The sequence below is a fragment of the Anomaloglossus baeobatrachus genome, chromosome 1, assembly GCF_048569485.1.
Source record: "Anomaloglossus baeobatrachus isolate aAnoBae1 chromosome 1, aAnoBae1.hap1, whole genome shotgun sequence".
Lineage (NCBI taxonomy): Eukaryota > Metazoa > Chordata > Amphibia > Anura > Aromobatidae > Anomaloglossus > Anomaloglossus baeobatrachus.
The window spans coordinates 539,360,765-539,387,302 of NC_134353.1; the positions used below are offsets into that span (position 1 = coordinate 539,360,765).

The 26,538-nt window shown below is 46.5% G+C and overlaps 1 protein-coding gene across 1 annotated transcript in view; it reads left to right on the forward strand.

The window, feature by feature from the left end:
• The window catches only part of LOC142312041 (uncharacterized), a 141,839-nt gene that overhangs the window by 28,251 nt on the left and 87,050 nt on the right, over window positions 1–26,538 (forward strand). The window contains exons 8-9 of the mRNA XM_075350952.1: window positions 663–773; window positions 5,025–5,063. Coding sequence (XP_075207067.1) covers window positions 663–773; window positions 5,025–5,063 — 150 coding nt within the window. The remainder of the gene's footprint in view (window positions 1–662; window positions 774–5,024; window positions 5,064–26,538) is intronic.

Below are 26,538 nucleotides of genomic sequence, written 5' to 3' on the forward strand. Positions count from 1 at the left end.
AATCAATACCCTTGCGTATGCAAATCATCAAGATCCACTGATGGCAGCTCCCTTACCATCCAGCTTACCAAAAATGATGTCCCGGATGTGCTTGATGGGAGATAAGTGCAGTGAGGAGTCCTGCTTTTGTCTTAGACACAGTGATAGCCGGAAATTAGTTTTGGGATTATGGGTGCAATGCCATAAAGAAGCCTTCACAAGTGAAAATGAACCAGGATCTGTTTAAAAACACAATGCCAGGCCACACATTGCCTACACTACTATGAGCAGCTTACATGGACTAAACATAGCACCATGGCCTGCATCATTTCCAGACTTGTCTCCCGTCGAGCACATTTGGAATGTCATTAGTCAGAAAATGCAAAGGCAGCTGCCAGAAGCGGATATTGATGATTTACATGAGAAAGTGCATTCAGGGTAGCAGAAGATTCCCCAGTCCACCATTAATAACATGCCAAGGTGTCTAAGTAGATGTATTTCTGCACGTGCAGCTCATGCTCCATCCAGAGTAAAACGAGGTGTTCAAAACTTTTTTCCAGTTTTTCATCATTTCCATATCATTAACATGTCTATAGATCCGTGATTTTCATAATTCCATGATTTTTCCTTCTTGGTGTTGCAATTTCCATGTTGTGGAGTGTATATTATGTGCTTTTGAATAGTGAGGAAGATGAGGAGGAAGATGGATTTGAGGGCGATAATAGAGACAGTCAGGATATAGGACATTGTGAGATGGACACAGATAAAGAGAGCGGATATGACAACATCAGCGAGTAAGTAAAGAATACAGCTACAATCAACTAATTATGTACAAACACTATAGATGGGTATAGGAACTTAATGTATGACTTTTCTTAGGGCAAGCTGCATACATGGGGCAAGATATGCTTACTTCATCATATAATTTTGCCCCAGCAGACTCCCTTTATCCTATTAACGCTTTATGATGTACATCAGTCATGAGGACATGTCACCTAGTGCCCCATGATGGATATCTGTGCCATGCTGATTGCATGTACAGCGTCTCTACCTGTGCGATCAGCTGCAGGAGCAAATATACACGGCAGGTCACCTCTGTAACCGCTGGGATTGCTGTTCTGACCAGTCCTAGCAGTATAACTGTTTTCATATGCTGCTGTTAATAGTGACAGTGGCACACAAGGACATTACTCTGTTAGCCCATTGGCCCCCACACAGCACCAATCGGTATAGCCAGTGGGTTGATATGGCACCCAGAGACTTGGGAAAGACCTCCAGGTCTGCCATGTACCAAAGCGTACCAGATCCCAACAGAGACAGGGCCTAATAGATGACCTGTCAGTCAAGGAATGAAGGGACAGTATAATACACAGCGATGCTTGAGCAATGCTGTGTATTACTAATGCGATCATAAGGTCTCATGTTCAAGTCCCATTCATGGACTAAGAAATGTCCTAAAAATGGTTTTAAGTTATTAAAAAAAAGTAAAAACATCCTCCTCAAAATTCCAGTTTTCACAATTAAAAAATTGGTTTAATCTGTAAAAATAAAAACGTAGGTTGTAAACAGCGATGTCAAATTAGTAGAGGCCAAGCTACACCGTTAGTTGGTGCTCAGAAGTAAAATAGATATGAATCAAACAGTCTCTGAAACTTCAGCACTCCAAAGGAAAAAAAACATAAAAAACAAGATTCTTTGAAAAAATATATCACTTTTATTCACAACAAAAAGGTTCTTTAGATCATCCAGAATTGACAGTTATACAAGAAACGTTTCAGCTAATAACACCAATTGCCTTTTTCAATAAACTGTCCAAAAATAAAACAAAGCAGAAATCAAATAATGAAAATTATTTCAGAAAGCAAAAAATATATTACATTTCAATACATTCTGTGAATATTTTTTTTTAATATTTTTATTATTTTTTAATATTTTTTATTATTTGTTATCATTTTCTCTTTATATTTAGGTGGAAAATACTAATGATTTTCTATCTTCATAGTGAAAAAGAAAGGATGAATCTCAGTGCTTTTTATAAAGTCATGTGATTGATGTGAACTATAATCGTGCCATGACAATCGTGAGCACCATTTTATTTTTAGACAGTTTATTAAAAAAGGCAATTGATGTTATTAGCTGAAACGTTTCTTGTATAACTGCCAATTCTGGATGATCTAAAGAACCTTTTTCTTGTGAATAAAAGTGATATATTTTTTCAAACAAAGAATCTTGGGGGTTTTTTTGTTTTTTTTTCCTTTGTAAACAGCTATGTGGTATTGTCTCATCTGCAACATGTACTATAAGACTATCATTATTTATCCTGAACACAGCAAAAAATAAATGCCAGAATTACCATTTTTGTACATCACTTTACATTATATACTCGTAAATAGTAATCAAAAAGTTGTTGATATCCCCAAATAGTGCCAATAATTCCTCCAGCCGGTTATGCAAAAAAGCCTCAAACAGCTATAAATAAGAAACTATACAGGGTATGGCTCTAAAAACATGAGGCAAAAAATGTATACATAATATTTTCATTATGCAGGGATTCCCTTCTACAAAAGTAGTAAAATTTAAGTAAATAATATAATTTGGATATCACTGCGTCATGTTGTCTCGTTCTATAAAATGATATAATTACTTATCCTGTATGGTGCACAAGAAAAAACTGCAGAAGCAGAATAGAATAAAGCAAACACCTTATTTGTGTAGCACGTGAATATCAGAAATATTATATAATATGTCTCCTAAAATGTGACAATAAAAAAGAATAATAATAATTGCTTTGTCCTAATGTTCTAAAATGAACAAGTGCTTAAGAGATAAAGTAGGGACTGTATTGTTATTGTGCTATTGTTGCGGGCGGGGGTGCAGGACACGGCCAGTGGGGAGCTACTCGAGGCGCTCGGATCCGGGATCGCGGCTGTGGCTCGAGTGGCAGCCGGATACGGGGCTCACTCAGCAGCCCGTCGCCCACATCTTAATAAAGGGGGTATTTACAGGGGAAGAGTTTGTCAGTGACGCCACCCGTGGGTTTCGATGACAGTTTGGTGACACCGCCGCTGCCGTTATATGGGACGCCCGGGGCTGATGGAGCAGGGCAGCAGGATGGTATCCCCACCACGGGTAGGGGAGGTGTTGTACCAGGGCCCAGATGTAGGTGATGTGCAGTGCTGGGGCGCTGTTTGCAGGCTGAACTGGGTGACACCGGTGTACTCACTGTTGTTGAATAAACCACACAAAGTCCAAGTAGTACACCAAGTGCCGGATATCGGTAGCCTCCGGAGGGATGTGCTCGGGTCCCGCACAACGGTTGACGGAATAGGGGCCCTTCCTCCTGTACTTCAGTGTTTTGTCTTGTGTGTTGACTAGTCCGCATAAAACGGGACAAGTCTACTCCCGGTGTCTTTGCTGTGGGAGCTGTTGCCCGCGAGATCTGACCCTTGGGATTTTTGCAGGCACTTGCAGACGCCCTATCCCCCGCATTGGGCTTCTGTCTCACTCTATCTGGGCTCACTGGTGGGACAAGACGTGGAATCTTGTCCCCTGCTGGTTAATTGGAAAGATGTTTGCAGCTGTCCTCGCCCTAGGGTCCAGGCACCCCGACTTTGCACAGCCTCCAGACCGAATTTCTGCTGGGGGCACCGGAGGGCTACAACCCTGCCCCGGTCCACTTAAGGTCTCCCGCGACCGGATCTCCGTCGCCTGTGGCCCTGCTCTGCCGTCTGCCACCTAGTCAGCTCAGGTAGTCCGGGAGCTACAACCCCCGACTACCACTTCACTCCTCTCACTTCCTCTGCTCAACTCTAACTGACGTGTTCCCTCCCCTGACACCTCAGGACCCCTAGGTGGACGTCACCATCTGCCTGGCCCCGTCCACTGGTGTGTCTCTATTGTCCTTGGGGGGGGTGACTAGGCTTTGTGGCTGGTGTTTGTACCTGTGTGTGGGTTGTGTTGGTAGGACAAGGAGGAGGGGATCCTGCATCTGGAAGATTAATGCAGTCTCCTGTGACAACCTGGTTTTGCCAGGGTGTCACACTATCATGAATATCCACAGAATATGACGTGCCTGTGTACAGTGGTATGTACTACTATGTATAAGGTACAAGATGGGTTTTCATTATCTTGAGTCTTGTGGGACAGGTTATACTTTGGGATGGTTCTGCTTCTATATGGAAGTACAGAAATAGGCACTGATGTATCTCAGTTATATATCTATATAAGACTGCCTTAGAGGAGGACTTCCTGGATAAAATGTATGTATCCCATTGAAGAATACCAGCAGAAGTTACTATTATGCCATTATCTGGTATTAATTCTCCTGGATACTACCTCATATTCTCACATCAGAGAAGTAAACTTTAAAGGATGTTGGACACTGTTTTAACATTGATGGCCTATCGTTAGGATAGGTCATCAATGTCTGATCGACTGGGGTCCGATGCCTGGCACACCGTCCGATAAGCTTGTCTCGGTGCCGGAAGTGCTCAGTTCTGTAGTTGCCCCGTCTTCTGATAGCGGCCACAACCGGGTACTGCACATCCGCCTCCCATTTAAATCAATAGGAGGTGGATGTGAAGTATCCGGCCGCTATCAGAAAACGGGACAGCTCCGGAACGGTGCATTTCTGGCCACAGGCTGCTGCCGCTGGCACTGATAACAGTTGATCGGCGAGGGTGCCGGGTGTCGAGCCCTGGCCTATTGGACATTGATGACCTTTAATAAGGATAAGATATCAATTGTAAAGTAGTGTACAACACTTTTAACAATAAAAGTTAGAATGTAGAATAAAATAAGGGTCTGAGCCCACGATCAGTGTTTGCAGCATTTTGGATGTAGGAAGTTTTCGCAGCGACAAAAATGCTGCGGTGTACAGTACAAGTATAGCTTTCGGTGCACTCGGTCACCATAGAAGCTTCATACAATCACAGAAACATGGCAATCTGTTTGGTTGTTATGAAGTTTTGATGAATGAACATCTATTTTTTCTTATCATTTTATAACAGTACATGTCTTATTTTTCTTTTATATTTCTTAAACAGATGGAAAAAGACCGTGATGGAGACCGAGATCTATTTCTGGTAATTATGTTATAGAGTTATGCCCCTATGTCTTTAGGTGTAACTATAGGAGTCTTCCTGTACACGGGTATACAGGTGTAATCCTGGGGTGAGTGGGTGCCAGAGGTGTAGCTAGAGGGGGGAAGGGGTCACACAAAACACATCGGAGTGGGGTCCTGTAACCATGATTACCACTATGGTGGCCCCCCCTAATCATAATAGGTAAAGGGGAAACTGAGTAGATGATTATTACTGAGAAAATAGGGATATAAACTTTTAGAAATGAAAAACACTAAATTTGTTTCTCCAGTTTCCCCCGGAGTGATTTTTATGGATGTCAGCCATTTTTGCGTACGTTTTGCAAAACATACAACTTTTTCTACTAAAGAGTCTCAAAAATAGTTGACAGCAGAAAAAAAAGATCACTTTCGGCATAGAGCAAAATTAATGAATCATGTGCGCCATTTTCATGAATTGGACACAAAACGACATCAACATAAAACACAAGTCAAGAAAGAAAAGTCATTTAAAAAAAAGTAAATGATGAATCGGCCCCGTGTTTTTACATAGACGAGACGTATTATATAGATAACAATCTCATGAGAGTCCAGTTTCCTTCATCTTATCTGAGTCTGTATTTTCTCTTCCAGGCCCATTGACTTTGGAAAATATAAATTTTCGCCCACACTTGAGACAATACCGTAAGTCTGTACAACAAGGGAAATGATTGTATACTTACACTGATGCTGGTAATGGTTCTCACATATTCCTAATATCAGCCATTAGAGTATGGTACTTCTGCCATTTTGTGTCTGTGTATATATATATATATATATATATATATATATATATATATTTATTTATTTATTTATACTGTACGTGATGAAGATAAATGTGGGCTGTCACTCCTGAACACTCTTGTACATTCCACTGATGGCAGCTCCCTTACCATCCAGCTTACCAAAAATGAAGTCCCGGATATGGTTGATGGGAGATAAGTGCAGTGAGGAGTCCTGCTTTTGTCTAAAGCCTGCTTTACACCTCGCGATTGTGCATACGATATCGTATGCGATTGTACCCCCCCATCGTATGTGCAGCACATTCAATTTGTAATACGTGTCGCACAAACGATTATTTCCTGTCTCATGTACTTACCCTTCCATACGACCTCGCTGTGGGCGGCGAACATCCACTTCCTGGAGTGGGAGGGACTTTCGGCGTCACAGCGACGTCACGCGGCAGCCGGCCAATAGAAGCAGAGGGGCGGAGATGAGCGGGAGGTAAACTTCCCGCCCACCTCCTTCCTTCCGCAGGAGCCGCGGGACGCAGGTAAGCTGCTGTTCATCGTTCCCGGGGTGTCTCACTGAGCTATGTGTGCTACCTCGGGAACATTGAACAACCTCACGTTCAATTTTTAGGAATTGAACGATATGCGTGCAATGAACGTTTTAACGTTCAATCGCAATCGCACGTAGCTGTCACATGTTACAATATAACTTATGCCGGATGTGCGTCACTTACAACGTGACCCCGCCGACACATCGTAAGATATATTGTAGCCTGTAAAGCCCGCTTTAGACACAGTGATAGCCGGAAATTAGTTTTAGGTTTATGGGTGCAATGCCATAAAGAAGCCTTCACAAGTGAAAATGAACCAGGATCTGTTTTAAAACACAATGCCAGGCCACACATTGCCTACACTACTGTGAGCAGCTTACATGGCCTAAACATAGCACCATGGCCTGCATCATTGCCAGACTTGTCTCCTGTCGAGCACATCTGGGATGTCATTGGTCAGAAAATGCAAAGGGAGCTGCCAGAAGCGGATATTGATGATTTACATGAGAAAGTGCGTTCAGGGTAGAAGAACATTCCCCAGTCCACCATTAATAACATGCCAAGGTGTCTAAGTAGATGTATTTCTGCACGGACAGCTCATGCTCCATCCTGAGTAAAACGAGGTGTTCAAAACTTTTTTCCAGTTTTTCATCATTTCCATATCATTAACATGTCTGTAGATCCTGTGATTTTCATAATTCCATGATTTTTCCTTCTTGGTGTTGCAATTTCCATGTTGTGGAGTGTATATTATGTGCTTTTGAATAGTGAGGAAGATGAGGAGGAAGATGGATTTGAGGACTATAATGGGGACAGTCAGGATATAGGATATTCTGAGATGGATACAGATAAAGAGAGCGGATATGATAACATCAGCGAGTAAGTAAAGAATAAAGCTACAATCAACTAATTATGTACAAACACTATAGATGGGCATAGGAACTTAATTGATGACTTTTCTTAAGGCAAGCTGCATACATTGGGCAAGATATGCTTATCGTATAATTTTGCCCTGGCAGACTCCCTTTAACCTATTAACGCTTTATGATGTACATATCAGTCATGAGCACATGTCACCTAGTGCCCCATGATGGATATCTGTGCCATGCTGATTGCATGTACAGCGTCTCTACCTGTGCGATCAGCTGCAGGAGCACAACTGATATAGACGGCTGGTCACCTCTGTAACTGCTGGAATTGGTGTTCTGACCAATCGTAGCTGTGCTGCTGTCAATAGTGACAGTGGCACAGAAGGACATTACTCTGTTAGCCCATTGGCACCCACAGCACCAATCGGTATAGCCAGTGGGTTGATATGGCACCCAGAGACTTGGCAAAGACCTCCAGGTCTGCCATGTACCAAAGCGTACCAGATCCCAACAGAGGCAGGGCCTTATAGATGACCTGTCAGTGAAGGAATAAAGGGACAGTATAATACACAGCGATGGTTGAGCAATGCTGTGTATTACTAATGCGACCATAAGATCTCATGTTCAAGTCCCCTTCATGGACTAAGAAATGTCATAAAAATTGCTTTTAAATTATTTCAAAAAATGTAAAAACACCCTCCTCAAAATTCCAGTTTTCACAATTAAAAAATTGGTTTAATCTGTAAAAATAAAAAACGTACGTTGTAAACAGCTATTATTATAGCATTGTCTCATCTGCAACATGTACTATAAGACTATCATTATTTATCCTGAACACAGCTAAAAATAAAAGAAACAATGCCATAATTACCATTTTTGTACATCACTCTACATTATATACTCGTAAATAGTGATTAAAAAGTGTGATATCCCCAAATAGTGCCAATAATTACTACAGCCGGTTATGCAACTACCCGGATAAGATGGAGGATATTTCTAACTACCCGGATGAGATGGAGGATATTTACAACTACCCGGATGAAATTGAGGACATGGACAACTACCCGGATGAAATGGAGGACATGGATGACTTCTTGGATGAGATGTATGTGTAGCATACTAGGATCCCTGAAAGTGACTGTTATACCAATATCTGGGGTTAATCCGCACTCTACTCAGTCACCAGAAAAACTTCTTACAATCACAGAAAAATGGCAATCTGTTTGGTTGTTATGAAGTTTTGATGAATGAACATCTATTTTTTCTTATCATTTTATAACAGTACATGTCTTATTTTTCTTTTATATTTCTTAAACAGATGGAAAAAGACTGTGACGGAGACCGAGATCTATTTCCGGTAATTATGTTATAGAGTTATGCCCCTATGTCTTTAGGTGTAACTATAGGAGTCTCCCTGTACAGTGGTATAGAGGTGTAATCCTGGGGTGAGTGGGTGCTAGAGGTGTACCGGCCTGAGAGGGGCCCGGCCACTTCTTCCGCTTCCTCGGGCCGAGCCGCTCGAGGTCCGGGCTCGGGCTGTCGGTGGCACGAGCGCCTCCAGACCGGGGGCCACGTCACTCTTGTTAAGGGGAGTAGGCGGTGGGAGGATGGTGGTCGTGTAACGGGCCGTGACGCCACCCACGGGTCGTGGTGACGGGAGAAGCACCACCGCTGCGGCTGAAGTAATGGCGGACTCGTCCGGGATCGGTGCTGCGGCCGCAGCCGAGATGTTAGCCCCTCCGTGGGTATGGGCGGTGTGTCCCGGGGCCCGGTGGGGGACTGTGAGGGTTGGTGGTTGTTGTAGTCGAGGTGCAGGACGCCGTGCCGCGGTGTAGTGCATCGTGCCCAGATGGCACTGGTGTACTCACGATTAATTCACACTGAGTCACTGGTAAACCAGAGTTCGGTAGTGGTCGGTCCCCGCGGCCGGCTGCTGATGTCTCCTGTGGGGTTGATGGTGGCCCCTTTTCCCGTGCACCTCTGGATGTTTGTGTTTCGGCCCCCCCTGTCTAAGCAGTGGTGGACCGCTCCCCGGCGTTGAGCTGACGGAGGCGCCCTCGGGTGCCCGCAGGCGCTGGCCCGTTGGGTGTTTGGCCCTTGGCGGTGGCGCTCACCCGGTCTCGGTGGGCTTTTGCCTTCTTTCAGGACATTGGTTGTGGATGAACCCCTGAGGTCCGGCCAGCAATCAGTCAATTTGCCTATACTCAGTGGCTTCTAAGCTAGGACGGGGTCTGAGTACCCTTCTGTTTGGTGCTCCGGTACACGTTTGACTCCCCGGTTCGGGACCGGCGGGCCACAACCCAGGCCCGGTCCGTACGGTTCCGCCGGTTGCTGTACCGGTACTCCTGCAGACGGCCACCACCGCCTGCCTGTCTGATATTTTTCAAGGGGCCCAGGCTCCTACCCGGGTCCCTGACAGCTCTGCAACTCCTGTCACTACTCTCTCCAGAACTTCACTGTTTGAACTTCCTGCCCCAGGACAGTAGTTTCCTCGGTGGGCGTGTCTTTCCGCCTGACTCCGCCCACCTTGTGTGCTCTACTTGCCCTGGGGGAGGCATCAGGTCTCCCTATCGGGTGACATGTATGTGACCTCACAGGGGATGGGGGTGTGTGTGTATGTGGCTGATGTAATTACCTGTGACCCCTGGGGTCCAGGGCGTCACATACCCCCTTGGTTTAATGCAGACCATCCGCGGGCTGCCCGACCAACTCCGGCTTATTTTTATTTTTCAAATTGTAAAACGGGAAAGAAAATCGGGAAAACACTTACAATTATAATAACATTTGTACAAACTATGGTTACTGAAGGTCTTCCCTTAACGGGAGGCATTTTACTTTAACATTTTAAACTTTATTAAATGGGAACGGGTCCATGTCCTTCCGCCTTTCCCACCCAATCAACCTAGCCTTGATGCTGCCCCTAAGAAATGGGCAGCACCCCTTTTCTCCAGTCCGGAAACAGGAACACTGTAGGTCTCCCAGGTGGGAACGGGTACAGTACAGCGCACCCGGCAGTTGTTAAAGGGCTCCCCGGAGGATGGTCACCGGTCCCGGTGGTGACCGGACCCCAGCCTGCTCTGCTGCGGGTCCTACCTCCAATCTGCCTCTCTGGAGGCCAATGGAACGGGAAGGCATGATAAAGGGGGGCAGGATAGGGAAATATTTACAAGATCAAAAGTTTTTGGGTGGCCGGCAAGTCCACGGCCTTGTCCATGAGAAGGCACTCACGCAACAGGGGTTTCAACATCACACAAGTCCCAACGGGGACGGGTCCTCTTAGCTGCAACGGATTTCCACTTACTCAGCGGGAGGTTCCTCTTACTCAACCTCCACATCGGGGGTGTACGGTGGAGGAGAGGGCTGTCTGCCACTCCGGACATCTAGGGCAAACCAGCCCCTCTCCCCTCGGTGCCAGGTGTAGTGCACCAAGTCGCCGGGTAGGAGGTCACGGTCCGGGTGCCCGAACGGGAAATGGCTGTTTACATCCCGCCGGGAAAAGAACACCTCCACTTCCAGACCGGGGTCGTACAAGAATCCCCAGCCCTTGTCCTTATTGACGCGCCGGACCTGACCCTGGTGGGTGGGGCCTAGTACCCAATAGCCAGCGTTCCTTAGGTGCTCCTTCCCCTCGATGGTACGGGCTAGCACCTCCTCTCTCTTCCTTTCACGGGCCGCAATCTCCCGACTCAACTGGCTGGGCTGCCGCTCCCAGTACGGTGGGTTTCCATACCCGGTATCTGCTTCAGTAGGGGTCTGGCCCAGCCGGCGCTCTCCTGTGTTGACCACTATCAACACCCTCGGAGGGGAGCGCCGCTGTGTCGCGGCCGGCTCTGCTGCCCTGCAGCTGCCTCCCCGCGGAACCTCAGCTGAGGCCCGCGACCCTGGAGCGGTGTATTTTGCCTTTGGGACCTTCTTGGACGAGCGGGTTGCTGGAGCCCGGGTACCTTTGGGTGCGGCCACTTCCGGAGGCCTCGGCATTGCCTCCGGTTCAGGTGCCGTCCGGTAACGGGCCTCTTCCGGCAACAGGCTCTGCGCGGCCGGGTTCCATTGCAGGTCCAGGCCTGCCTCCTCCAGTAACTTCCCATGAGCGCCCGGGACGTACTCCGCCACCGATGTTGGGGGTGCGGATATGGGTGGAGGAGCAGCAACCACTGTTGCGGGCAATGGAGGAGGTGGTATGGCGGGCAACAGCAGACCGAGCCCCTCAGCCGCGATGGCCGACCCCTCAAGGGCATAGGGACGTGGGTCACCTCCCCACCCTGCCAACACCATCATCCTCTCACGGGCCCGCACAGCAGCCACTATTTCCCCCATCTCCGCCGCCCAGTGCTCCACCAGGAAGCTCACCTGGTGCTGGAGGCGGCGACACATCTCCTCCGTCCGGGCCTTCAACCACGCCGCTGTTCCTTGCGCGAGCTCCAGGGTATCGGGACGCGGGACGGGAGGCGCCATGCTGCACAGTGTGGGTCCAGGAACGGAATGGATGCAGGGTCCTGGAGTCCCTGCCTTTTTATCATCTCGGTTATATCCGGCAGCCTTCTTGGTTTTCTCTTAACACTCCTCCTTCGGGGGTGTGTCTTCTCTTTTCGCGCCTTCACTGCTCGGGAAAGACGACTCGAGTGGGAAACTTTCGCGCCAAGATGGCGGGACTTCAACTTTTTCGGCAGGACGCCGCTAACGGAAACTTCTAAAGCGCACATTCCACAGGTAAGTGGACTGAACGAATCCTGTTCGTGATGCCCGAAAGAGTATACGTGTACCGCCCTGAGAGGGACCCGGCCGCTTCCTCCGCTTGCTCGGGCCGAGCTGCTCGAGGTCCGGGCTCGGGCCGTCGGTGGCACGAGCGCCTCCGGATCGGGGGCCACGTCACTCTTGTTAAGGGGAGTAGGCGGTGGGAGGATGGTGGTCGTGTAACGGGTCGTGACACCACCCATGGGTCGTGGTGACGGGAGAAACACCACCGCTGCGGCTGAAGTAATGGCGGGCTCGTCCGGGATTGGTGTTGCGGCTGCAGCCGAGATGTTAGCCCCTCCGTGGGTAGAGGCGGTGTGTCCCGGGGCCCGGTGGGGGACTGTGAGGGTTGGTGGTTGTTGTAGTCAGGGTGCAGGGCGCCGTGCCGTAGTGCGTCGTGGCCGGATGGCACTGGTGTACTCACGATTAATTCACACTGAGTCACTGGTAAACAAAAGTTCAGTAGTGGTCGGTCCCCGCGGCCGGTTGCTGATGTCCCCTGTGGGGTTGATGGTGGCCCCTTTTCCCGTGCACCTCTGAATGTTTGTGTTTCGGCCCCCCCTGCCTAAGCAGTGGTGGCCCGCTCCCCGGCGTTGAGCTGCCGGAGGAGCCCTCGGTTGCCCACAGGCGCTGGCCCGTCGGGTGTTTGGCCCTTGGCGGTGGCGCTCACCCGGTCTCGGTGGGCTTTTGCCTTCTTTCAGGACTTTGGTTGTGGATGAACCCCTGAGGTCCGGCCAGCAATCAGTCAATTCGCCTATACTCAGTGGCTTCTAAGCTAGGACGGGGTCTGAGTACCCTTCTGTTTGGTGCTCCGGTACACGTTTGACTCCCTGGTTCGGGACCGGTGGGCCACAACCCAGGTTCGATCCGTACGGTTCCGCCGGTTGCTGTACCGGTACTCCTGCAGACGGCCACCACCGCCTGCCTGATGTTTTCCAAGGGGCCCAGGCTCCTACCCGTGTTCCTGACAGCTCTGCAACTCCTGTCACTACTCTCTCCAGAACTTCACTGTTTGAACTTCCTGCCCCAGGACAGTAGTCTTCTCGGTGGGCGTGTCTTTCCGCCTGACGCCGCCAACCTGGTGTTCTCTACTTGCCCTGGGGGAGGCATCAGGTCTCCCTATCGGGTGACATGTATGTGACCTCACAGGGGATGGGGGTGTGTGTGTATGTGGCTGATGTAATTACCTGTGACCCCTGGGGTCCAGGGCGTCACAGAGGCGTAGCTAGAGGGGGGAAGGGGTCACACAAAACACATTGGAGTGGGGCCCTGTAACCATGATTACAACTATGGTGCCCACCCTAATCATAGTGGGTAAAGGGGGAACTGAGCAGATGGTCATTACTGAGAAAATCAGGATATAAAGTTTTAGAAATGAAAAAAACACTAAATTTGTTTCTCCAGTTTCCCCCGGAGTGATTTTTATGGATGTCAGCCATTTTTGCATACCTTTTGCCAAACATACAACGTTTTCTGCTAAAGAGTCGCAAACATATTTGACAGCAAAAAAAAAAAAGATCACTTTCGGCATAGAACAAAATTCATGAATCATGTGCGCCATTTTGATGAATTGGACACAAAACGACATCAACATAAAACACAAGTCAAAAAAGAAAAGTCATTTAAAAAAAATGTAAATGATGAATCGGCCCCGTGTTTTTATATAGAAGAGACGTATAATATAGATAACAATCTCATGAGGATTCAGTTTCTTTCACTTTATCTGAATCTGTATTTTCTCTTCCAGGCCCATTGATTTTGGAGACTTTACATTTCGGACGACACTTGAGACAATACTGTAAGTCTGTACATCAAGCGAATATATACTTACACTGATGCTGATAATGATTCTCACATACTCCTAATATCAGCCATTAGAGTATTGTACTTCTGCCATTTTGTGTGTATATATATATACACGCTATACGTTTCTATTAAGTAATAGATCCAAAGTTATAGTATTTATACTGTACGTGATAAAGTTAATTGTGGGTTGTCACTCCTGAACACTCCTGTACATTGGGTAATCAATATCCTTGGGTATGCAAATCATCAAGATCCACTAATGGCAGCTCCCTTACCATTAAGGCTGACATGATAAAGATAAAGCAATGACTGATATAGATATATTTCAGAAAGTCAGTGGGTAAGTATCCAGCTACAATAATAAGCCTAAAGTGAACTTCTTAGCACGATTTTATAATGCACAGTACAGACATTGCTGTAATGTCGCTGTAATACTGGGTACACTGACACCTTTGGTGAAGAAATCCACTTTCTGGTTCTATAACCATTTGTAGTTTTCTGATAATTAGCTTTCGGTGCAAAGGGGCCAAACTGTACACTGGGTCTTCTCCTCCCTGTCTGTGATTCCCCAACCTCTCCACCTACCTCCAGTCTGTGGATGACCTGCCTTCTCTGATTGAAATTTCAGAAGTGACCTGTCATTCTCAGATGGGAGACAGGTGGAGGGGCCAGAGGAATCACAGACAGGGAGGAAAAAACCCAGTGCATTTTCCAGCCCCTGTGCACCAAAATCTAATTAGCAGAAAACTTCAAATGGTTAAAGAAACACAAAGCCAATTTCTTCACCAAAGGTATTCATGTAATCAGTATCACAGTGCTTTTACATTTACGTCTTTAATCCACATTACTTAATCGTGCTGGCAGGTTCTTTTTAAAGAGATTTTCTTTTCCATTTTCAAACAAACCCAATTGCAGTTTATTACTTTAAAAAACAACTGTGCTTTAGTCACCCTCCCGGGGTCCAGAGCCGGGTCTCCGCCGCTCTTCCTGGTGTCTGTTATTGGCTGCGGCTGACATCATATCAAAATCGCTGTCGCCAATAATGGAGCTCAGCAGCTTTTGTTATGGAAAGATTAGTGCTGCAACAACAATAACCGGGAGCGGAAACTCAGGCGCTGGACCCAGACAGGGTATGTAAAAACAGTTTGTGTCTTTAAAACCAACTGCAGCCTATAAAACAGGTTCTACAATGGAAAACCCCTTTAAGGTGTGGAGACGGCGTATGTAACTATATCATGGTGTCATTCAGCATCTGTATATTGGCATCATTTAGTCACAGGAGGCGACAAGCACTTATATTAATGACGATTGTTTATGGCGTCTCTGGTGTGGAGGCTTCATGGATAAAATCTCTAGAACAACTCTGCAGAAACAAAAACCTTTCTATGTTCTGTATTATTCATCAGTGAAGAAGAGGAAAAAGTCATTGAGGAAGGAGATGAAGAAAGACAGAATATGGGACGTGTGAAGATGAAAACACAAGCAGATAAGGATGAACTGGAAAATGCCAGTCGGTAAGTAGAGAAGGCAGCGGCCATGAGGTCACCGTAGAGCTCACCGGATTTCACCAGGCAATGTGCAGATTATCACACAGATCTATTTACCGGAGTGTTTTCTTACCATTAGAATCCATGTCAGAACGGCTGTACAATCCTTTGTGAAAGTTTACACTCCATCTCCCCCACCGAGCCTGATTGAGCATGGAAGACCAATACCTCCACAATGGACACATTTTTGATATTTTGATGGATAAACCAGATCCTGTTACTTGGCCGGGCACAAATATGTTAGCCACAGCTTCTTATTTGTTCCTATGGGCTCTTATCAATATTTTTCTTTGTCTTATTGTCCACTGAATCTCATAAATTGGCTTCGGTTGATTAGGATTCATTCCCACGCATTGTAGAGGCAGTGTCATCCCTCCTGCGGAGACGCTAGTGTTCTCCACAGAAGAAAGTAGCGTCCGTGCCCATGATAAGGATTCTGGGTGCAGTGTCATCCCTCCTGCGGAGACGCTAGTGTTCTCCACAGAAGAAAGCAACATCCAGGCCCATGATCAGGATTCTGGGCGCAGTGTCATGCCTCCTGCGGAGACGCTAGTGTTCTCCACAGAAGAAAGCAGCGTCCATGCTCATGATCAGGATTCTGGGCGCAGTATCATGCCTCCTGCGGAGACGCTAGTGTTCTCCACAGAAGAAAGCAGCATCCAGTCCCATGATCAGGATTCCAAATGCAGTGTCATTCCTCCCGCAGAGACGCTAGTGTTCTCCACAGAAGAAAGCAGCGTCCGTGCCCATAATCCGGATTCTGGGCGCAGTATCATCCCTCCTGCGGAGACGCTAGTGTTCTCCACAGAAGAAAGCAGCGTCCGTGCCCATGATCAGGATTCTGGGCGCAGTGTCATCCCTCCTGCGGAGACGCTAGTGTTCTCCACAGAAGAAAGCAGCGTCCAGGCCCATGATCAGGATTCTGGGCGCAGTGTCATCCCTTCTGCGGAGACGCTAGTGTTCTCCACAGAAGAAAGCAGCGTCCAGGCCCATGATCAGGATTCTGGGTGCAGTGTCATCCCTCCTGCGGAAACGCTAGTGTTCTCCACAGAAGAAAGCAGCGTCCATGCCCATGATTAGGATTCTGGGCGCAGTGTCATCCCTCCTGCGGAGACGCTAGTGTTCTCCACAGAAGAAAGCAGCGTCCAGGCCCATGATCAGGATTCTGGGCGCAGTGTCATCCCTGCTGCGGAGACGCTAGTGTTCTCCACAGAAGAAAGCAGCGTCCAGGCCCATGATCAGGATTCTGGGTGCAGTGTCATTCCTCCTGCGGAGACGATAGTGTTCTCCACAGAAGAAAGCAGCGTCCAGGCCCATGATCAGGATTCTGGGTGCAGTGTCATCCCTCCTGCGGAGACGCTAGTGTTCTCCACAGAAGAAAGCAGCGTCCGTGCCCATAATCAGGATTCTGGGCGCAGTATCATCCCTCCTGCGGAGACGCTAGTGTTCTCCACAGAAGAAAGCAGCGTCCATGCCCATGATCAGGATTCTGGGCGCAGTGTCATCCCTCCTGCGGAGACGCTAGTGTTCTCCACAGAAGAAAGCAGCGTCCAGGCCCATGATCAGGATTCTGGGCGCAGTGTCATCCCTCCTGCGGAGACGCTAGTGTTCTCCACAGAAGAAAGCAGCGTCCAGGCCCATGATCAGGATTCTGGGTGCAGTGTCATCCCTCCTGCGGAAACGCTAGTGTTCTCCACAGAAGAAAGCAGCGTCCAGGCCCATGATCAGGATTCTGGGTGCAGTGTCATCCCTCCTGCGGAAACGCTAGTGTTCTCCACAGAAGAAAGCAGCGTCCAGGCCCATGATCAGGATTCTGGGCGCAGTATCATCCCTCCTGCGGAGACGCTAGTGTTCTCCACAGAAGAAAGCAGCGTCCGTGCCCATGATCAGGATTCTGGGCGCAGTATCATGCCTCCTGCAGAAACGCTAGTGTTCTCCACAGAAGAAAGCAGCGTCCGTGCCCATAATCAGGATTCTGGGCGCAGTATCATCCCTCCTGCGGAGACGCTAGTGTTCTCCACAGAAGAAAGCAGCGTCCGTGCCCATGATCAGGATTCTGGGCGCAGTGTCATCCCTCCTGCGGAGACGCTAGTGTTCTCCACAGAAGAAAGCAGCGTCCATGCCCATGATTAGGATTCTGGGCGCAGTGTCATTCCTCCTGCGGAAACGCTAGTGTTCTCCACAGAAGAAAGCAGCGTCCATGCCCATGATCAGGATTCTGGGCGCAGTGTCATCCCTCCTGCGGAAACGCTAGTGTTCTCCACAGAAGAAAGCAGCGTCCAGGCCCATGATCAGGATTCTGGGCGCAGTGTCATCCCTCCTGCGGAGACGCTAGTGTTCTCCACAGAAGAAAGCAGCGTCCGTGCCCATGATCAGGATTCTGGGTGCAGTGTCATCCCTCCTGCGGAGACGATAGTGTTCTCCACAGAAAAAAGCAACGTCCAGGCCCATGATCAGGATTCTAGACGCAGTATCATCCCTCCTGCGGAGACGCTAGTGTTCTCCACAGAAAAAATCAATGTACGTGTCCATGATCAGGATTCTGGGTGCAGTGTCATCCCTCCTGCGGAGACGCTAGTGTTCTCCACAGAAGAAAGCAGCGTCCAGGCCCATGATCAGGATTCTGGATGCGGTGTCATTCCTCCTGCGGAGACGCTAGTGTTCTCCACAGAAAAAAGCAGCATCCGTGCCCATGATCAGGATTCTGGATGCGGTGTCATTCCTCCTGCGGAGACGATAGTGTTCTCCACAGAAGAAGGATTCTGGGCGCAGTGTCATCCCTCCTGTTGAGACACTAGTGTTCTCCACAGAACAAAGCAACGTCCATGCCCATGATCAGGATTCTGGATGGTGCGATCCTTCACTGTGCTCTTTCACTGACAACACTCGTGTTTCTGCAGTATAAATTATAAGCACCTCTTAATGATGAGTAAAGTACAGAGAAAACATTTGTGCCCGATTCCTCATTGCCTTTGCACCTTTTTTGTTTAGTTTCTGCCTTTTCTTCGTTTGCACACAATTCATTTTTCTCCTTGCATCTTTTTTGGTCTTATTTATACGTCTTCACCTGTTTTGCGATTTTCTTCCACTTTGTGGGGGAGTTGATGATTCCAGATGTTTTCAGCTAATTCCGCTAATCCACAGCACATATAATGTAAAGGCCCCGTTACACACAGAGATAAATCTTTGGCAGATCTGTGGTTGCAGTGAAATCATGGACATATTGTTCCATTTGTACACAGCCACAAACCTGGCACTGATTGTCCATAATTTCACTGCAACCACAGATCTGCCACAGATCTGCCTCTGTGTGTGACAGGGCCTTTACTCTTCCATCTCAGGAAATCATTGTCCTTTATATGTTTATTACTTTGCATGGCTTTGCTCTATATGTATTACTATATTGTGATGGGATTGTATTTTGTCTCCAGGGGCTACAGACAATGGAGGAGATTGTTGAGGTAAATGCAGGAGTTTTATGTTGTGTTACTTTTCAATGTGAATAATGGGGACTAATAATAAACCAAGCTTGATTTCTCTTCTGCATTCCTGTATGGAGACATTACAGGGGATTTCATGGTTTTCAGTCTTCTGTACAGAGCGCAATGTAGAGAATACACAGCTTGTGCCCCCCGTCACCAATCCCACATGCACTAAGCGGGGGTCTCTCATCGCCATCATTATCCAGGCTTCTCTATCATATACCAGTCCTTTGGGTGTCTATATTGTGCTCAGTGAATAGTAATGTATACTGTGTGTTACATATTAAAGCACCACTGCGACATTCTTTTGTATTTCACCCCATCAGTGGCATCACTAATGCATGTAACCTGGCCAGGTAAAATACTTACCAGCCGCTGTCTTCTGCATTTCCCATTCTGCCATCTTGTGACTGCAGCTTCTGATTGGCCAAAAGTCAGAGGTAACGGTCACAACCTCTCAATGTAAGTCTATGAGAATTTCATTTTGGCTCTCATAGATTTGCATTGAGAAGTGACCTCGGGTTTGTCCAGCAAACAGTGGAGCGATCCGGCAGGTCACAACTAGCAGAACAGGACCAGAGCAAAGCCAAGAACAGCAGAAGACGGCAGCTGGTAAGTATTCTACTAAACGCAAGGAGTATATATTACTGATACCTCTCTGGTGGTGAAATAACAAACAATGCTGAGTGCTTTAAGAAAGACAAGAAGAACATATAATGACCATAGTCATCTAGATAAAACTTCAATCCCCTAATAGAATGATAAATGCATATAGTCCTCTAGGAAGGTAGGATCAGAGAAAAGCCTGTCAGGAATTCTGATGTTCTCGAAATCTGGTTTCAAGTCTAAATGGGACTTTACACGCAATAACATCGCTAACGAGATATCGCTGGGGTCACAGAATTCGTAACGCACATCCGGCTTCGTTAGCAACATCGTTGCGTGTGACAACGTACGAGCGACCACTAACGATGCAAAATACTCACCAAATCGTTACATAGTTACATAGTTACTTAGGTTGAAAAAAGACCTAGGTCCATCTAGTTCAACCTTCCTCCACCAGTTCTACATTTAGTCACTAAGTCATTTATAACCAACAATGTTTTGTGTACTGAGGAAATCATCCAGCCCTTTTTTAAAAGCTGTTATAGTATCTGCCATTAGTACCTCTTGTGGTAGTGTATTGCACAGTCTGACCGCTCTAACTGTAAAGAACCCTTTCCTATTTAGGTGTCGGAATCGCTTTTCTTCCACTCGCAGTGAGTGCCCCCTGGTCCTTAGTACTGTCTTTGGAAGAAATAAGTCATGTACCAGTCCTTTATATTGACCACACATGTATTTATACATATAAATGAGATCTCCTCTGAGACGTCTTTTTTCTAAGCTAAACATATCTAACTTTTTCAACCTCTCATCATATGGGAGGCCTTCCATTCCTTGTAATAGTCTAGTTGCCCGCCTTTGAACTGACTCTAACTTCTGAATGTCCTTAAAATGTGGAGCCCAAAACTGGATCCCGTATTCCAGATGTGGCCTTACAAGTGATTTATAGAGGGGTAACAATACGTTGGGATCACGGGATCTAATCTCTCTTTTTATACACCCTAGAATCTTGTTTGCTTTAGCAGCTGCTGCTTGACATTGAGTGCTGCTGCTCAGCTTATTTGTAATGAGAATACCCAAGTCCTTCTCCTGTTCTGTAGTCCCGAGTTTACTTCCATTTAATGTATACACAGCTATTGGATTACTCTGTCCTAGGTGCATTACTTTACATTTATCAACATTAAATCTCATTTGCCAAGTATCTGCCCATTCTGACATCTTATCCAGATCTTTTTGTAATATTGTACTATCCAGGTCAGTTTTTAATATCCTACATAGTTTGGTGTCATCGGCAAAGACTGACACTGTACTATCAATCCCATCCACAAGGTCATTAATAAAGAGAGTAAAAAGAATCGGTCCAAGCACAGATCCCTGCGGCACTCCACTGCTGACTATAGCCCATTTAGAGAATGTACCATTTATGACTACTCTTTGTTTCCTATCTTTTAGCCAATTCCTTACCCAGTTGCATATTGTGTCCCCTAGTCCTTGCTTCTGGAGCTTTAGTATAAGGCTATTATGTGGTACAGTATCAAATGCCTTTGCAAAGTCCAAATAAATCACATCAGCTGCATTACCAATATCCAGGTTTGAACTTACCCCCTCATAGAACCCCAACAGGTTGGTTAGACACGACTTATCTTTCATGAATCCATGCTGTTTGTCAGTTATCATATTATTTTCTGCAATATATTATTGCATGTCATCCCTTAAAATGCCCTCAAAAACTTTGCATACTACTGATGTCAGGCTTACTGGACGGTAGTTTCCTGGATCTACCCTCTTACCTTTCTTAAATATCGGTACCACATCAGCAATCCTCCAATCCTGAGGCACCAACCCTGTTACAAGTGAGTCTAAAAAGATGAGATACAGCGGTCTGTCGATTACGGAGCTCAATTCCCTCAATATTCGTGGATGAATGCCACGAATATGAATGCCAATCGTTGATTGTTGACACGTCGTCCATTTCCCAAATGTCGTTGCTGATTTTGGACGCAGGTTGTTCGTTGTTCGTGAGGCAGCACACATCGCTACATGTGACACCCCAGGAACAACGAACAACACCTCCTCCGGCAACGAGGTGGGCGTGTCTTTCATGCGGCTGCTCTCCGCCCCTCCGCTTCTATTGGACGCCTGCCGTGTGACGTCGCTGTGACGCCGCATGAACCGCCCCCTTAGAAAAGAGGCTGTTCACCGCCCATAGCGACGTCGCTAGGAAGGTAAGTACGTGTGACGGGTCCTAGCGATATTATGTGCCACAGGCAGTGATATGCCCATGACGCACAAACAACGGGGGCGGGTGCTTTCACGAGCGACATCGCTAGCGATGTCGTTGCGTGTAACACCCCCTTAAGTCTTTTTGACCAATGTTCCCCCAAGACTCATGTTCTCTCACATTTGTCTCACATTTGCTTTTTTTCTTGATTTAGATTCTTTTGAGAAACTTTCTCCTGCTGCAGTATCCAGACATCAGAATGACCGGTAATTATATAATATCAGGGGCGTATATAGAAATCATGGGGCCCAGAGCAAAGTCCTAATGGTTTGTCCCTACCTCCATATATTGAAAAAAATACTATGCATATTTGTCAGTGTACATAGCAGTGCCACACATACTATGCCAAAATACTACTAAAATCCAAATAGCTCCATACATAGAAGATAAACTAATAGCAGTGATGGACAGTGCACGATTCATCAAAGGGGTTTGATAGAAATCTGGGAAAAAACTTTGATAATTCACAAAATTTTTGTGCAGCTCGAGGTTGTGTAAAAACTTTCATTCACTTCTACATTCCTTATATAGGACTATTTTATATTGTATCTGGGGGGCGCACCCCTATATATACTCAAAACACTTATCCACTAGGGATACAAAGGGTGCATGAAACCAAAAATATGGATAAAATTGTAAGACATTATTTTATTGAGCAGTGGTAAAGACACAGACTAAAAATTAGCCAGATGTCCACTGGGGGCAGCATCGTACCGGATATCAATAGTGATTTATGAAGAGTCTATATAGCTGAATATAATGACGTTAACTGAAAAATAACACCGGACAATTAGCACTTTTGGTAAAGCATGTACCCACATAAATCGGGACGTATGATGGTAAAATATTGTAATTAACCTTCACATGTAAAAGAATAGTAATGTAAATGAATAAGTGTGTTCAGTGGGCTAAATAGCCAGTAGTACTACAAGTGAAACAATACAAGAGCCGGCGCTTGCTGTTATCATCCCATATTGACGTCTACATTACAACAGGTCTGTACTCATTTATACTTGTGTTCTCACTATGGTCTGGATACACTTCATATGTTACTAAGGTCTGCTCTTCACCTTTGGTTGCTCAGCTATTGTTTCACTTGTAGTACTACTGGCTATTTAGCCCACTGAACACACATTCATTTACATTACTATTCTTTTACATGTGATAATTAATTACAATATTTTACCATCATCTGTGGGAACATGCGTTATCAAAAGTGCTAATTGTCCAGTGTTATTTTTCAATTAAAGGGAACCTGTCATCACTTTTTTTTGTCTATCAGCTGCGGCCACCACCACAGGGCTCTTATATACAGCATTCTAACATGCTGTATATAAGAGCCCAGGCTGCTGTGACTACATAAAAAACACTTTATAATACTTACCTAACGGTCGCGCTGCGGTGGAATTGGGTCACGGAAGCGTCTCCGTTGTCCGGTGCCAGCGCCGCCTCTTTCTGCCATCTTCGTCCTCCTTCTTCTGAAGCCTGTGTGCATGACGCGTCTACATCATACACACTCGCCGGTCCTGCGCAGGCGCACTACAATACTTTGATCTGCTCTGCTCAGGGCAGATCAAAGTGCACTTGCTCAGGACCTGAATGCCGGCGAGTGTGGATGACGTCGGACACGTCATGCACCGCGGCTTCAGAAGAAGGAGGACAAAGATGGCCGAAAGAGGCGGCGCCGGACAATAAAGACGCCTCCGTGACCCAATTCCACCGCAGCGCGACTGTTAGGTAAGTATTATAAAGTGTTTTTATGTTCTCACAGTGGCCTGGGCTCTTATATACAGCATGTTAGAATGCTGTATATAAGAGCCCTGTGGTGGTGACCGCAGCTTATAGCCAAAACAAGTGGTGACAGGTTCCCTTTAACGTCATTATGTTCCGCTATATAGAATCTTCATATATAAACTATTGATATCTGATACGATGCTGCCCCCCAGTGGACATCTGGCTAATTTTTAGTCTGTCCTTTTAATCACTGTTTAATAAAATAGAGTGTCACAATTTTATCAATATTTGGGGTTTCATGCACCTTTGTATCTCTAGTGGATAATGATATCAACTTTTTGGCATTTCAGTTTCGGACAGCACCGACACAAAGGGCAGAGCTGGGATGGGGTAAAGGCGTGGGGGCATGATGCCACAGCTCATCTAATTCATGGTGGACCTCCCACCAGAAATCTTTCTCGGAGTCACGACCTCCACACTGCACTGCTCTGACTCTTGTATGTTGCTGTATCTGGTATCTGGGGGGGGCTGAGCTGTCCGTCTGGTTATGTTCTGTGTTATTCTCCATGCTGGTTCTGGGAAGGGTGGAATCACTCAGGGGTTGTTACTCTCCAGTGATTGCTCTGCTTTTCTAGTGTTCAGGTTTCCCCAGTCTGGTATCAGTCGCACTTCTTGCATGTAGTGCAGTGTGGGCGCCTGTGTTTGTGATCTCTGTTTTCTGACCTGGACTGACTTTGGTTTTTCTCTTCCTGATTTTAATAATAATAATAATAATAATAATAATAATAATCTTTATTTCTATAGCTCTAACGTATTCCGCAGCACTTCTGACCCCTTGACCCTCACTTGTTTTTGCTTTCGTTTAGTGCCTGGATCCTTGTCTGACTCTACTGGCATATCGACCTTGGCTTGTTTTTTGACCACGTATCTGGATTCTCCTATTGTACTGCGACCTCTCCTGGACACGACCTCAGCTTGTTTTTGGACCACGTCTCTGGATTCTCCTAATGTACTGCGACCTCTCCTGGTACCGACCCCAGCTAATTTTTGGACCACGTCTCTGGATTCTCCTATTGTACTGCGACCTCTCCTGGACACGACCCCAGCTTGTTTTTGGACCACGTCTCTGGATTGTCCTAATGTACTGCGACCTCTCCTGGTACCGACCCCGGCTTGAATGACCACTCTATCATTGGACATACTAAAAAGAATTAAAAAAAAGAATAAATAAAAGAATGAATATGATAACTTCTTTGTCCCAAATTATAGAAATGAATAATAGGTATCATAGACATGGGATGAATAAGTAATATATGCTAAAAAACCTGTTTTTCCAGGATAACCTTGTATGCGGCTTGATTCCTACGTCCTTCGCAAGGTTTAATCTGCCCAATTTCTAGAGTTAGGTAATCTTCTCTAATGAGTCTAATTTTCATCTTTGCCCAACACCTGGTTGTCTAATGCTTAGGCAGAGACCTGGAGAGGTGTACAAGCCACAGTGTCTTGCACTCACTGTAATAGTTGGTGAAGGATCGGTGATGATGTGGGGATGCTTCAGCAAGGCTTGAATTGGGCAGATTAAACTTTGCGAAGGACGTATGCATCAAGCAGCATACAAGGTTATCCAGGAAAAACAGTTGCTTCTTTCTGTTCAGGCAATGTTCCCCAACACTGAAAACTCGTAATCAATGAATTAATGTGTGGATGAAGTACCACCCCATCAAAACCCTGTCATGCCCAGCCCAATCTCCTGACCTGAACCCCATTGAAAACCTCTGGAATGTAGTCAAGAGAAAGATGGATAGTCACAAGCCATCAAACAAAGAAGAACTGCTTACATTTTTTCACCAGGACTAGCATACGGTCACCCAAAAGCAGTGTGAAAGACTGGTGGAAAGCATGCCAAGACGCATGAAAGCTGTGATTAAAAATCATGGTTAACAAAATATTGATTTCTGAACTCTTCCTGAATTAAAACATTATTAGTATGGTTGTTTCTAAATGATTGTGAACTTGTTTTCTTTGCATTATTTGAGGTCTGAAAGCAATGCATTGCTTTAGTTTGACCATTTCTCTTTTTCAGAAAATAAATACAAAATCTTTTGCTTGGAAATTCAGAGATGTTGTCAGTAGTTTATAGAGCAAAAGATCAATTTACATTTAACTAAAAAATATATCTATAATATCAGAAAAACTGACAATTTTGCCGTGGTCTCTTAAAGAGAACCTGTCATCAGAAATTTAGCTTGAAACCTAAAAGATTCCCCCTCTGCAGCTCCTGGGCTGCATTCTAGCAATGTTCCTGTTGTTTATGTGCCCCCTTTCTGACCAAAATAAAGACTTTATAAAGTGGTACCTTTTTGTATTGAAATCTTGATAATGGTACACGGGGGCGGGCTCTCTGTTGGCCGTTAGTCTGCCTCCTGTCGCTTTAGGCCGTCCCCATTGCTCCATTTCATATCTCAGGACGCCACCCACTGCGCCCGAGGTGCCGTGCACGCAAGGACCGCTGGTCACGTGTGCGCAGGCACGAGGTTATGGGCGGCGCTGAGATTGCATCGCAAGTGCCCGCCCATCATCTCGTGGCCACGCTCTCACCTCTACCACCAGCGTTCTGCGCAAGCGCTGGCCAGATGACCCGACGTCACCTCTTTCCCATCTTACCCTGCAGCAGGAAATAGATGGGAGGAGCGGAGCAGGACACCACTGGTTACGAGAGGTGACATCAGGTAATCTGGCCAGCGCTTGCGCGGAACGCTGGAGGCAGAGGGGAAAGGGCAGGCACGAGATGATGGGCGGGCACTTGCGATGCAATCACAGCGCCGCCCATAATTGAAGTGACCGCGAGACCCCCGGGTCCGGAGACCCTCGCGCCACCCACAGAAGAACCGGACCCGGCTGCTGTGAGCGAGGCGGTACAAAAGCACTTGCTGTCCTTAGCTCTGCCTCATCCTACATACATAGCACATAAAAAAGAAAGAAATGCAAATATATGTATAATATGGCCACTTTATACATATAAGCAGTCATATGTTTATTAATGCTTATAGGGCAATTCCCTCCATTGACGGTCTCCATCTAGAATCATAATGAGGCAAATATGGA